The sequence below is a fragment of the Loxodonta africana genome, chromosome 12 (assembly GCF_030014295.1).
Source record: "Loxodonta africana isolate mLoxAfr1 chromosome 12, mLoxAfr1.hap2, whole genome shotgun sequence".
Taxonomy (NCBI): domain Eukaryota; kingdom Metazoa; phylum Chordata; class Mammalia; order Proboscidea; family Elephantidae; genus Loxodonta; species Loxodonta africana.
The window spans coordinates 78,111,723-78,123,883 of NC_087353.1; the positions used below are offsets into that span (position 1 = coordinate 78,111,723).

Here is a 12,161-nt window from a genome sequence, read left to right on the forward strand (position 1 = left end):
CCAGTGCAATGAGAGTTAAAAAAAAAATCAATAAGTAATTATTGTGCCCCTTGAAACCACTTGAAAACGGAGAGAGAAGGCAAGATAGAGAGGAAATGAGGAATAGGCTTTGCCTTTAAGTTGTGTATGATCTTCCTGGGGAAACCATAGTCACATACATAAACAATGAGTGGTCAGTGTAAAATAGTTTGGCTAAATATTAGAATATGGCATCATCAAGTTAGTGCCACAGGTATTTAACAGAAGAATAGTTGGAGAAAAGGCTATTGGTAGATCTAAAATTGGAAGAGAAAGCCTTCCTGAAAGAAAAGATGAAAAACAAATTTGGATATGTTGAAATTAAAAGATAGAAGACTAAAGCTCAGGCAAGTTTAAAAAAAAGGAAATACAGATTTTGGGGTATGGAGTTTTCCATTATTTTGTAGGTTTTTAGCTTTTTAAAGATTGTTTAAAGTCTTCTTAACTCTATCGGAGTTGAGTGCCTAGTTTTGTGTCACGTTAAACAATAAATTTCCTGGGCATTGAGAAGATGGGGTTAATACTATAAATCAGATAAAATCTCATTCAGTTGTACGTTTCTGTAAAATGTCTTTATTAATTGTAAGCATAATGTGTCTCTTACTGGGAATAAGATAGCATTTAAAACAAGGGCACTTAGGTAGCCAATTGATGGCCTTCAGGGAGTTGTGAATTCCCTGAAATAGTATGTAAAATTGCATTAATATGCACATATCCATTAGCTTTCATCATATTTTCAGTGATCAATCAAAAAAAAGTTTAAGAGCCTCTGATTCAGAGAAAATTTTAATGAAGTGTGCGTAGGTAACCTTAGAATGGTAATGTTAACTCTTAAACTACCTGTTCTTTGTGCAGATGAATCTTTAATGATTTGGATATAGTCAAATTTAAAATGCCACCATTGTAGTTTTTGTTTTTTGCTTGAAGGATTTAGAAAATCTCTTGATGATCTACGTTTCTCATTCTACTAATCACCATTTATTAATAGCTCTTATAGACCAGCACCTTTCAGCCCCATAAATTATGAATCATGTCCAATTTCTTACAGGTTGGGTGGATAGAACAAAGAATCAATTTTTTTTTTATTAACTTTTATTGAGCTTCAAGTGAACGTTTACAAATCAAGTCAGTCTGTCACATATACGTTAATATACATCTTACTCCTTACTCCCACTTGCTCTCCCCCTAATGAGTCAGCCCTTCCAGTCTCTCCTTTCGTGAAAACTTTGGCAGCCTCCAACTCTCTCTATCCTCCCATCCCCCCTCCAGACAGGAGATGCCAACACAGTCTCAAGTGTCCACCTGATATAATTAGCTCACTCTTCATCAGCATCTCTCTCCCACCCACTGTCCAGTCCCTTTCATGTCTGATGAATTGTCTTTGGGGATGGTTCCCGTCCTGTGCCAACAGAAGGTTAGGGGACCGTGACTGCCGGGATTCCTCTAGTCACAGCCAGACCATTAAGTATGGTCAAAGAATCAATTTTGAGAGAGTGAAGATACGGGGAGAATAAAGAGCAGCTTTTGAATAACTAGGGGCGTCTCCATTTGTGTAGTAACAAACAATCTCACCTGTCTTTTTTGGAGTTCATACAATGTGAATCCAGTTCCTTAAGGAAGCAGCAAGGCAGAGTGGAAAGGCTACCACACGAGGAGGACAGCCTGAGTTCTGGTGTCCTCAGCACCACATGATCTCTTCCTGCATTAAGATCTATTAGTTATCCCTGTTACAATCAGATGTAGAAACTCAGAAATTAAAATCATGTGGTCGTGGGTTGTATTTCCTTATGACTTCGCATTGACTCTCTTTATATAACCAGGAGGATATTATTTGTCCAAAGTTCACCATTTCTTGTACTGCTAATATCCCTTTACACATTTCAACCATCTGTAATTTTAAGCATAGCCTTAGCAAGGATTTAAGGTTTAATTTAAAACAACCAGCAAAGCACAGGGACAGGGACTGGCACAAGCAGGTTGAGAGAAAGGAAAGGAACTAAGGTAGTGTAAAAAGGTAGGAGGTGTTCAACCACGTAAGATGCAACAAAGAGTTAAAGACAGTAAGAATTAGTAAGAAAAGATGGGTGACTTGTTAACATGCGTCTTTCATAGTTGGGACCAGGTCTCAGAGGACTTCCTCTGGACATAGATCCCAAATCATGGATCTGATCAATCCCTGAAAAAAAAAAAAAAAAAGAATAATATGTATGTATCCCATACCAAAAAAGAGTTGCCTTTGTTCAGTACTGAAGCATCCAGCAGCTCTAGAATATCACACCTGTATAGTCAGGACAACCCTCCCTCTTTCCGGTATGGCTCTTACATTCCATCTTCAGCAGAGGGCATAGGAAACCAGAGTCTTGGAGCAGCATTTAGAAAGATACTGTTGCAACAAGAACTTATGTGGCAGGCAGTTATTTATTTATTTATTTATTTTGGAAGATTTGACCTGACCCAATCACAGAAATTTTTTTTTTTTTTTAAATCAGAAATTTAAGTAGAGACAAGCAAGAGAAGCTGGAAATGCAAAATTATGATACTTTTTCTTCTCAATTATTTCTTACAGGTGCAGGATACCATATGGTTATGACGAAAGAACCTCAGTGTAAAGCAACAGAAGTCGCCAGCCTTATATATAATTATGTACCAAATGCCATTTTGGAGAGCAATATTGGAGCTGAGTTATCATTTATCCTACCCAAAGAGAGTGCAAATAGGTATGCATCCAGAGAAAAACTAAACTAGTATTCTTCCATTGTTGCAATTTCAAGATTTTGTTAAGTATTTAAACAAGTATATAGAAACAATCATGGCCTTAAGCATTTATTTACATTTGTTTACTTTTTTGGTCATTATCTATGTGATCACATAATTCTATGTAATTGTAACTAGTAGGTGCATATAATTCGAGCTCTTTTCTGTTTAATGTAATTTGTTATATGTGTTTCTATGTATTAATATGATCTGCGTACATATACTGTACAGGTTCCGTTTCATTTTTGACGATTTCCAATTTTCCTAGATTCATACTTTGTACATTCCAAGTTCCCATTATTAATGGATGTTTGCAGCTATTTCTTCTCATTTTGAGTCATGCCACATCAGCAAATGAAGGTCCTGAAAGCTTTACTTCATCCACGTCATTAAGGTCGACTCTCCTTTGAGGAGGTAGCTCTTCCCCAGTCATCTTCCGAGTGCCTTCCAACCTGGGGGGCTCATCTTTCAGCACTATATCAGACAATGTTCTGCAGCTATTCATAAGGTTTTCACTGGCTAATGCTTTTCAGAAGTAGACCGCCGGATCCTTCTTCCTAGTCTGTCTTAGTCTGGAAACTCAGCTGAAACCTGTCCTCCATGGGTGACCCTGCTGGTATCTGAATACCAGTGGCATAGCGTCAAGCATCAAAGCAACACACAAGCCCCCACAGTACGACAAACTGACAGAAATATGGAAGACGGCTTCCTGGCCGACCGACTGGAAGAGATCCATATTAATGCCTATTCCCAAGAAAGGTGATCCAACCGAATGTGGAAATTATAGAACAATATCATTAATATCACAGGCAAGCAAAATTTTGCTGAAGATCATTCAAAAATGGCTGCACCAGTATATCGACAGGGAGCTGCCAGAAATTCAGGCTGGTTTCAGAAGAGGACGTGGAACCACGGATATCATTGCTGATGTCAGATGGATTCTGGCTGAAAGCAGAGAATACCAGAAGGATGTTTACTGTGTTTTATTGACTATGCAAAGACATTTGACTGTGTGGATTATAACAAACTATGGATAACACTGAAGAATGGAAATTCCAGAACACTTAATTGTGCTCATGAGGAACCTTTACATAGATCGAGAGGCAGTTGTTCGGACAGAACAAGGGATACTGACTGGTTTAAAGTCAGGAAAGGTGTGTGTCAGGGTTGTATTCTTTCGCCATACCTATTTAATCTGTATGCTGAACAAATAATACGAGAAGCTGGACTATATGAAGAAGAATGGGGCATCAGGATTGGAGGAAGACTCATTAACAACCTGTGTTACGCAGATGACACAACCTTGCTTACTGAAAGTGAGGAGGACTTGAAGCACTTACTAAGGAAGATCAAAGACCATAGCCTTCAGTATGGATTGCACCTCAACATAAAGAAAACAAAAATCCTCACAACTGGACCAGTGAGCAACATCATGATAAACGGAGAAAAGATTGACGTTGTCAAGGATTTCATTTTACTTGGATCCACAATCAACAGCCATGGAAGCAGCAGTCAAGAAATCAAAAGACGCATTGCATTGGGCAAATCTGCTGCAAAGGACCTCTTCAAAGTGTTGAAGAGCAAAGATGTCACCCTGAAGACGAAGGTGCGCCTGACCCAAGCTGTGGTATTTTCAATCACCTCATATGCATGTGAAAGCTGGACAAGGAATAAGGAAGACTGAAGAAGAGTTGACCCCTTTGAATTGTGGTGTTGGTGAAGAATATTGAATATACCATGGGCTGCCAAAAGAATGAACAAATCTGTCTTGGAAGAAGTGCGGCCAGAATACTCCTTAGAGGCAAGGATGGCAAGACTGCGTCTTACATACTTTGGACATGTTGTCAGGAGGGATCAGTCCCTGGAGAAGGACATCATGCTTGGCAGAGTACAGGGTCAGCAGAAAAGAGGAAGACCCTCAACGAGGTGGATTGACACAGTGGCTGCAACAATGAGCTCAAGCATAACGATTGTAAGGATGGCGCAGGACCGGGCAGTGTTTCGTTCTGTTGTGCATAGGGTCGCTATGAGTCACAACTGACTCGACGACTCCTAACAGCAACAACAGCAACAACATACACTGTATAGTATTCCATTATATTGAATTATAATGATTGGCTTAAACATACCCCTGTTAGTGAAGTTTGAGTATTGATTTCTTCTTTTAAATGTTTGCTTGGATGAAAAGTAATGTTCTATATGCATTTTAGAGCCCTGGTGGCACGATGTCTAAGAGCTTGGTTGCTAACCAGAAGGCTACCAGTTCAAGTCCATCAGCCACTTCTTGGAAACCCCATGGGGCAGTTCTGCTCTGTCCTGTAGGGTCACTATGAATTGGAATTGACTCGATGACGAGTCTTTTATACAAGTTTCTTTTATTTCTTTTTGTTATTTCTTTGGAATAGATTCCATGAAGTGGTATTTGACATCGTACCAGGTCTTACTTTTATTTTTTATTTTTTTGTGATGACCAGATAATTGACAAATGGGAAAGGTTTTTTTTTTGTCTCTTGTATCTTTGTACACTGGCTGACTGTAGTGGTTTTACTGTGTCAAACTGATTTAGCTGAGCACCGTTTTCCAAAATCTCCCTCCCTATGTAGTTCTGGGTTAAAGTTGGCCATAAAAGGAACTTGTATGAAATTTGGAAGGCAGAAGCCATTACTTTCTGAAGGTTGTTGTAGTCAGATGCAGTAGCAGATGGACAGAGATGCCTGGCTTATCCTCATCTTCCACTGCTCCATGTTCAGCTAGTCTTCCCAACTGCTGACTGTGGATCAGCAGTGGCTTGGCCCACCACCAGACATTGGCTGCTGCTGTACAGGCAATATCTTCCCGTGAACTTTCTCATGAGATTGCCCCCTCACAGTCCTACTTCAGCAACATGCCTGGTTAGTAACTTTTCTCCTGGTCCTTCAACTGCCTTCTGGACCTTCATTTCCCTGTATTCTTCCACAGTTGTATGAACTCTAATTCCTATAATAAATCCCTTTTTCCTTAATGCTCACAGTGATTCTCTTCCCCTGACTAAGACCTGATACAGTTGAACTGAAGTGATACAGTTATTGGCACCAGAAGTAATGGATCAGACTTGTTTTGAGAGAAGACTTTGGTAGTTTGTTATTATAATGGCCCCCAATGAATCATGCTACATGGAGTTACATTCCTTCACAATGAGACATTGGTGTTCCTCCCCTCAAGAGTAGAGACTATTCCTCCACTCCCTTGAATCTTGTAACTTCTTTTGAACGATAGAGTGGTAGATGGAACACTGTGTGAGTTCAAAGCCTAAATCTCAATATACCTTACAGCATCTGCCTTTGCTGTCCTGAGTCCCAGTAGCCACATAAAAAAAGCTAGGGCTATATCACTGAATGAGGAGAGGCCATATGGAGAGTAAGGTTCCTAGTCCTTCCAGCCATCCCTGCCAAGGTCCTAGAAATGTAGATGAGATAATCTTAGACCCTCTAGCTCCAGCTAACCCACCAGATGAGTGCAGTCACATCAGTGAGCCCAGACAAGACCAGCAGAATAGACTAGCCAATCCATAGAATCATGAGAAATAATAAATGGTTGTTTTAAGCTGCTTGAGTTTTGGAGTAATTTGTCATGGACCTGAGAAACTGGCATATAATGGTAAATGTTTTGTCAAAGAAATAAATAGGACTTCTGGTTCTAGAAATAGCACACTAAGTACAGTACACCAACTCCCCACCTCAGATAACTAAAAAATCTGGACAAATTTTTTTTTAGGTCTTCCTAAAGCCATCAGAAACCTAACAAGATAGTTAGGAATTCCCTAACCAAGAACAAGGAGAGGACTAGAGCTGATAGAGGTGAGCTGGTGCAGCTTCTATCCCGAAGGCTTTTGGTGAATTAGAGGAGGCAGCTAAAAGATCGAGCTGTAATTTTAGCAGTGAATAACAGTGGTGGGAATGAGGGGCAGAGGTCAGAAATGCGCTTCTATTAGACAGACCCTAAGGACACACACCCCACCATGCCCGCACTCATATATCCTTCATCTCTGGGCTGTAATCTGGAAGTTGGTATACAGGCTGTATGGCCTAGATAAACCCCAGGCTTTAGTCCAGACTAATAGTGTCCTGAGCTGCCTGGCAAAAGGAAAACATAGCATATAAGTAAAGAGAGAGTAAATAAAGTGAAAGTATTCTAAGTTCTTATATTGCCCAGTACAAGGGTAAAAGTAAATATTAACATTAAACTTATATATGTTGTAATCCCTACAATAACCACTAAAAGAATAGAAAGCAAGCGTATAACTTCCAAACTAATAGGGAAAATTAGATGAAAAAAAATCTGCAAGAAAGGAGAGGAAAAAAACATAAAACAAATGCAAAAATGCACCTACCAAGTGTCGTCAGGGGTCTTCAAAGCTAGCAAGAGGCCATCTAAGATATATCAATTGGTCTCAACCCACCTGGAGCAAAGCAGAATGAAGAACACCAAAGACACAAGGAAAATATGAGCCCAAGAGAAAGAGAGGTTCACATAAACCAGAGACTCCATCAGCCTGAGACCGGAAGAACTAAATATGGTGCCTGGCGACGACCACCAGTGATTGCCCTGACAGGGAGCACAACAGAGAATCCCTGATGGACCAGGAGAAAAGTGGGATGGAGACCTCAAATTCTAGTAAAAAGACCAGACTTAATGGTCTGACTGAGACTGGAGGGACCCCAGAGGTCATGGCCCCCAGACTCTCTGTTAACCTAAAACTAAAAACATTCCCAAAGCCAACTCTTCAGACAGAGATTAGACTGGACTATAAGACATAAAATGGTTCTGGTGAGGAATGTGCTTCTTTGCTCAAGTAGACACATGAGACTGTGTGGGCAGCTTCTGCCTGGAGGCAAGATGAGAAGGCAGAGGGGGACAGGAGCTTGTTGAATGGACATGGAAAATGTCCTTGAATGGACAAGGAGTGTGCTGTCACTTTGTCAAGAGAGCAACTAGGGTCACATAAGAATGTGTGTATAAGTTTTTGTATAAAAAACTGACTTGAATTTTAAACTTTCACTTGAAGAACAATTAAAAAAAAAATGTACCTACCAAGAATATGGTACATGATGACATTAAAAAACAAACAAAAAAAGATGGAGTAGGCAGCTCCAACAATTGATCCCTCCACTGAATCAATCCATAAACTAGCAAAAAACAATACAGACAACTTTTTTGGAATTTTGGATTCTAACCAAATACTTAAAGGAACCAGGGGAGTACTTAATGAAGAAAGTGCAAAAATCCGGTAGCAGCATTGAGATGCTTTCACTCATCTACCTACCATCTGCTGTTTTCCAGCTTGTAACAGCTTCAGGGACAGCAGTCTGTGTTCCCTGGTGCAGCTTGCTGGGGCTGGGGAATGGGGCAAAATACAGGCCTTGTTCTAAAAAAAAATGGTGGAGGAGTGATTTGACCTGTCTGGCAACACCTTGAAGGGTCAGCATACCCTCTGGCCACCTGGGGCAGGGAATGGTGGATGAGGCAAGCAGCAAATGGACCCAAATGCCTGGAAAGGAGGAGTCTGAGAAGGACGAGATTGGTGACTAAGAGATTTCAAGGGCTTCCAAATGCAACATACATACCCAGATTCTGATGAATAATCAAAAAAGACTGAAGAGACCCCTAGACTTATACCACTACCTGATCCTTGGGCTCTGTGCAAGTAAGAGGTGAAAGCTAAAGTGGAGTTTTAGGTAGCCTGGTTAAGGGTTGAAAGAGTGCCCCAGCTCAAAGCCAACCTACAAAGACTGGGAGAGGTTTTTCTTTTCTTGTTGATAGGCATCTAAGGAAATATATGTTAGGCTGCTGGGTGACTGCTGAGATAACAGAACAGAGATTTCAGTGGCCACACAAAACAAGGAAAACAGCCTGCAAAAAATAGTTTGGGAAAGTCACTAAACAAACAGATGACTGCAGCTCTCAACAAGCAACATCAGCAAACCCTAAGGAGGGAGGATTATATTATTATTATAATAATATATATTATGAAATATATATATTATATAATATTCAAAATGTCTGATTTTTAATAACTATATATATACACACATATATGGCATACAAATAAACACAGAAGTCTGGCCCATTCACAGGCATAAATAAATAGAAACAGTCACTAAGGAAACCCACTCATTGGACTTACTAGACGAAGACTTTAAATCAACTCTCTTAAATATGCTGAAAGAGCTAAGGGAAACCATATACAAAGAACTGGAGGAGAAACCAAAAACTTAAAGAAGAAAGTAGCCTACAGGCCAAATAGTCTATGTGAACCACGGCCTCATCTACCCCGAGACCAGAAGAAATAGATTGTGCCCGGCTACCACTACGAGCCATTCTAATCAGGACCACAATAGTTGGACCCTGATAGAATGAGACAAAAATATAAAACAGAACCTGAAATTCCTTATAAAAAAAAAAGACTTACTGCACTGGCTGAGACTAGAGGACTCCCTGAGACTATTGCCCTGAGAAATGCTTCAAACCTTGAACTGAAACTACCCCCAGAGATCACTGTGTAGCTAAAAACAAGTTGGTTCACAAAATAATGAATATTACCCTAAGTGCTGTGCTCCTTTAAAAAATCACCTGTATGAGACCAAACAGTCAACAATTACTTTAAAACAAAGATGAGAATGTAGGGGGGCAGAGAAACTAGATTAATGGAAATGGAACAACCAAAAAAACAAACTGAACTCGTAGCTGTTGAGTCAATTCTGACTCATAGTGATCCAGAAGGGAAATAATAAGAATGTTCACACATTGTGAAGAATATAACCAATGTAACTGAACAGCTTGTGTAGAAATTGTTGAATGGGAATCTAAGCTGCTGTGTAAACCTTCACCAAAAACACAATAAAATGTTATTAAAAAAAGGAAACTAGAAGATTGATGTATGAAATACGGGCTATATCAATAATGGATTGAAATTATTAAAAGGAACCAAATAGAAATACTGTAGCTGAAAAGTACAGTAACTGAAATGAAAACTCACTGGAGGCTTTCAACAGATTTGACTAGGCAGAAGAAAGAATAAGCAAACTTGAAGATAGGGCAGTTGAAATTATTCAGTCAGAGGAGCAAAAAGAAAAGAGAATGAAGGAAAATGAACAGAGTGGGAAGGACCTATGAGACACCATTAAGCACAACAACAAATGCATAATAGGAATCCCAGAAGGAGAACATAGAGAAAGAGGCAGAAAAAAATATTAGAAGAGATAATGGCTGGAAACTCCCCAAATTTGATGAAAGATGTGAATCTTCATATCCCAGAAGCTCAGCAAACACCATGTATAATCTACTCAAAGAGATCCATACTGAAACACATTATACCCACAACACAAAGAGAGAATCTTGAAAGCAGCAAAAAACAAACAACTTGTCATGTACAAACGATCCTCAATAAGATTAACAGCCAATTTCTTCTCAAAAACCATGGAGGCCAGAAGGTAGTGGGAGAACATATTTAGTCCTGAAAGAAAAACTGTCAACCAAGAATTCTGTATCAAGCAAAATTATCCATCAAAAATGAAGGAAAAATTTAGACATGCCCAGATAAACAAAGCCGAAGGATTTTGTCCCTGGAAGACCTGTCCTACAAGAAATGCTAAAGGGAGCCCTTCAGGCTAAAATGAAACGACACTAAACAATATATCAAAGCCACAAGAAGAAATGAAGATTACCAGTAAAGGTTGCTAAAAAATAAATATAAAAGCCAGTATTACTGTATTTTTGTTTTGTAACTCTTTTTGTTTCCTATATATTTTAAAAGACAAGTATGTAAAATAATTATAAATCTATGTTTATGGGCACTCAGTATATAAAGATGTAATTTGTAGCAGCAACAACATAAAATGGGTGGACAGAATTGTATAGGACCAGAGTTTTTTGATGCTATTGAAATTAAGTGGGCATGAATTCAGACTAGATTGTTACTAATTTAGGATTTTCATTTTAATTCTCAGGGAAACCATTAAGAAAATACTAAAAACATATAAATAAAAGAAAATGAGGAGGGAATCAAAATGGTACCAGAAACATTCAATGGGTGAAGAATAGTCTCCTCTACAAATAGTAATGGAACAACTGGATATGTACATTCAAAAGAATGAAATTGGACCCCTTCCTTGTACAATATACAAAAATTAGCTAAAAATGGATCAAAGACCTAAGTATAAGAGCTAAAACTAAAACATTCTTAGAAAAAAAAAAAGGTGAATCTTCACAATCTTGGATTTGGCAAAGTATTCTTAGATATGACACCAAAAGCATGAGCAACCATGGAGCACTGAGTTTTGGTTAACAGTGATAGAAAAATCTCATTGATTAAGGGTAGGTTGCACAGCTGATTAATGAAATTGCTGTCAATAAGTTATACACCTGTAAAATGATGAATTTGCAAAAAGGTGGGGGTGATATATTTACCAAAAAAAAACAGCTGCTGAGGCTGCCTGTTTACAACAAAACACCTTATGGGATTTGGAGGTTTAGGGTCATAGTTTCATGTGCCATTCCAGTTAATTGTTTAGTGCTTTTGTTCTACCTCCTAGTTTGTTGCATAGTGCCTGGGGTCTTAAAGGTATGACAATTGGTCTCTAGTAACCTGGGGCAACAGAGAAAGGAGAGTTAGGAATAGGAGGAGGAAATGAAATGTGTGGTTAATTGCCTCCATTAACAACTGCCCCCTTTGCCATGAGACGGGAAGAACTGACTGGTGCCCAGCTAATATTATTCAACATTTTGATCAAAGATTCAATAGTAGAACCCTGATCAAAAGGGAGAAAATATAGAACAGAATCTCAAATTCTCAGGGAATCCATACTTTTTGGAGCCATGAAGGGTGGATGAACCACTGAAACTATTGCCCTGAGATAATCTTTAAACCTTAAACCAAAAGTATCCCCTGAAGTCTTCTTAAAACCAAACAGTAGTTAGCTTAACTAAAGAATGTCTGCCTTGAGCATTGTGCTCTTTTAATATTTGTCTATATGGGATCAAATTGAAAATAACAACTCTAAAGATTAGATAGGAACCTTAGGGGCAGTGAGTCAGTGGGGAAGGAACAATTTGGAAAAGGAGAGTGAGAATGGTTGTACAACTCAAAGAATGTGGTCAATATCACTGAATTGTTTAAGTAGAAACTATTGAATTGGTGTATGTTATGTATAATTCTCAACAACAAAAATAATAATTTTAATTAAAAATTTTAAAAATATCTTTTAAAATATTTATATTGTCTTTTACCCTTCTGTAAGTCTAAATCTTGAATAAAATTAGAATAGAAAATAGAAAACATCAAAAAAATTAAAAGAACGTGAACAAAAGCAACAAAAAATAGGTAAGTTGGACTTCTAGTTTCTAGTTCCTCA

The 12,161-nt window shown here is 38.6% G+C and overlaps 1 protein-coding gene across 1 annotated transcript in view; it reads left to right on the forward strand.

The window, feature by feature from the left end:
- Positions 1-12,161, forward strand: part of LOC100671695 (phospholipid-transporting ATPase ABCA3-like) — a 110,272-nt gene that overhangs the window by 56,109 nt on the left and 42,002 nt on the right. Inside the window, exon 9 of the mRNA XM_064294799.1 lies at positions 2,585-2,735. Coding sequence (XP_064150869.1) covers positions 2,585-2,735 — 151 coding nt within the window. The remainder of the gene's footprint in view (positions 1-2,584; positions 2,736-12,161) is intronic.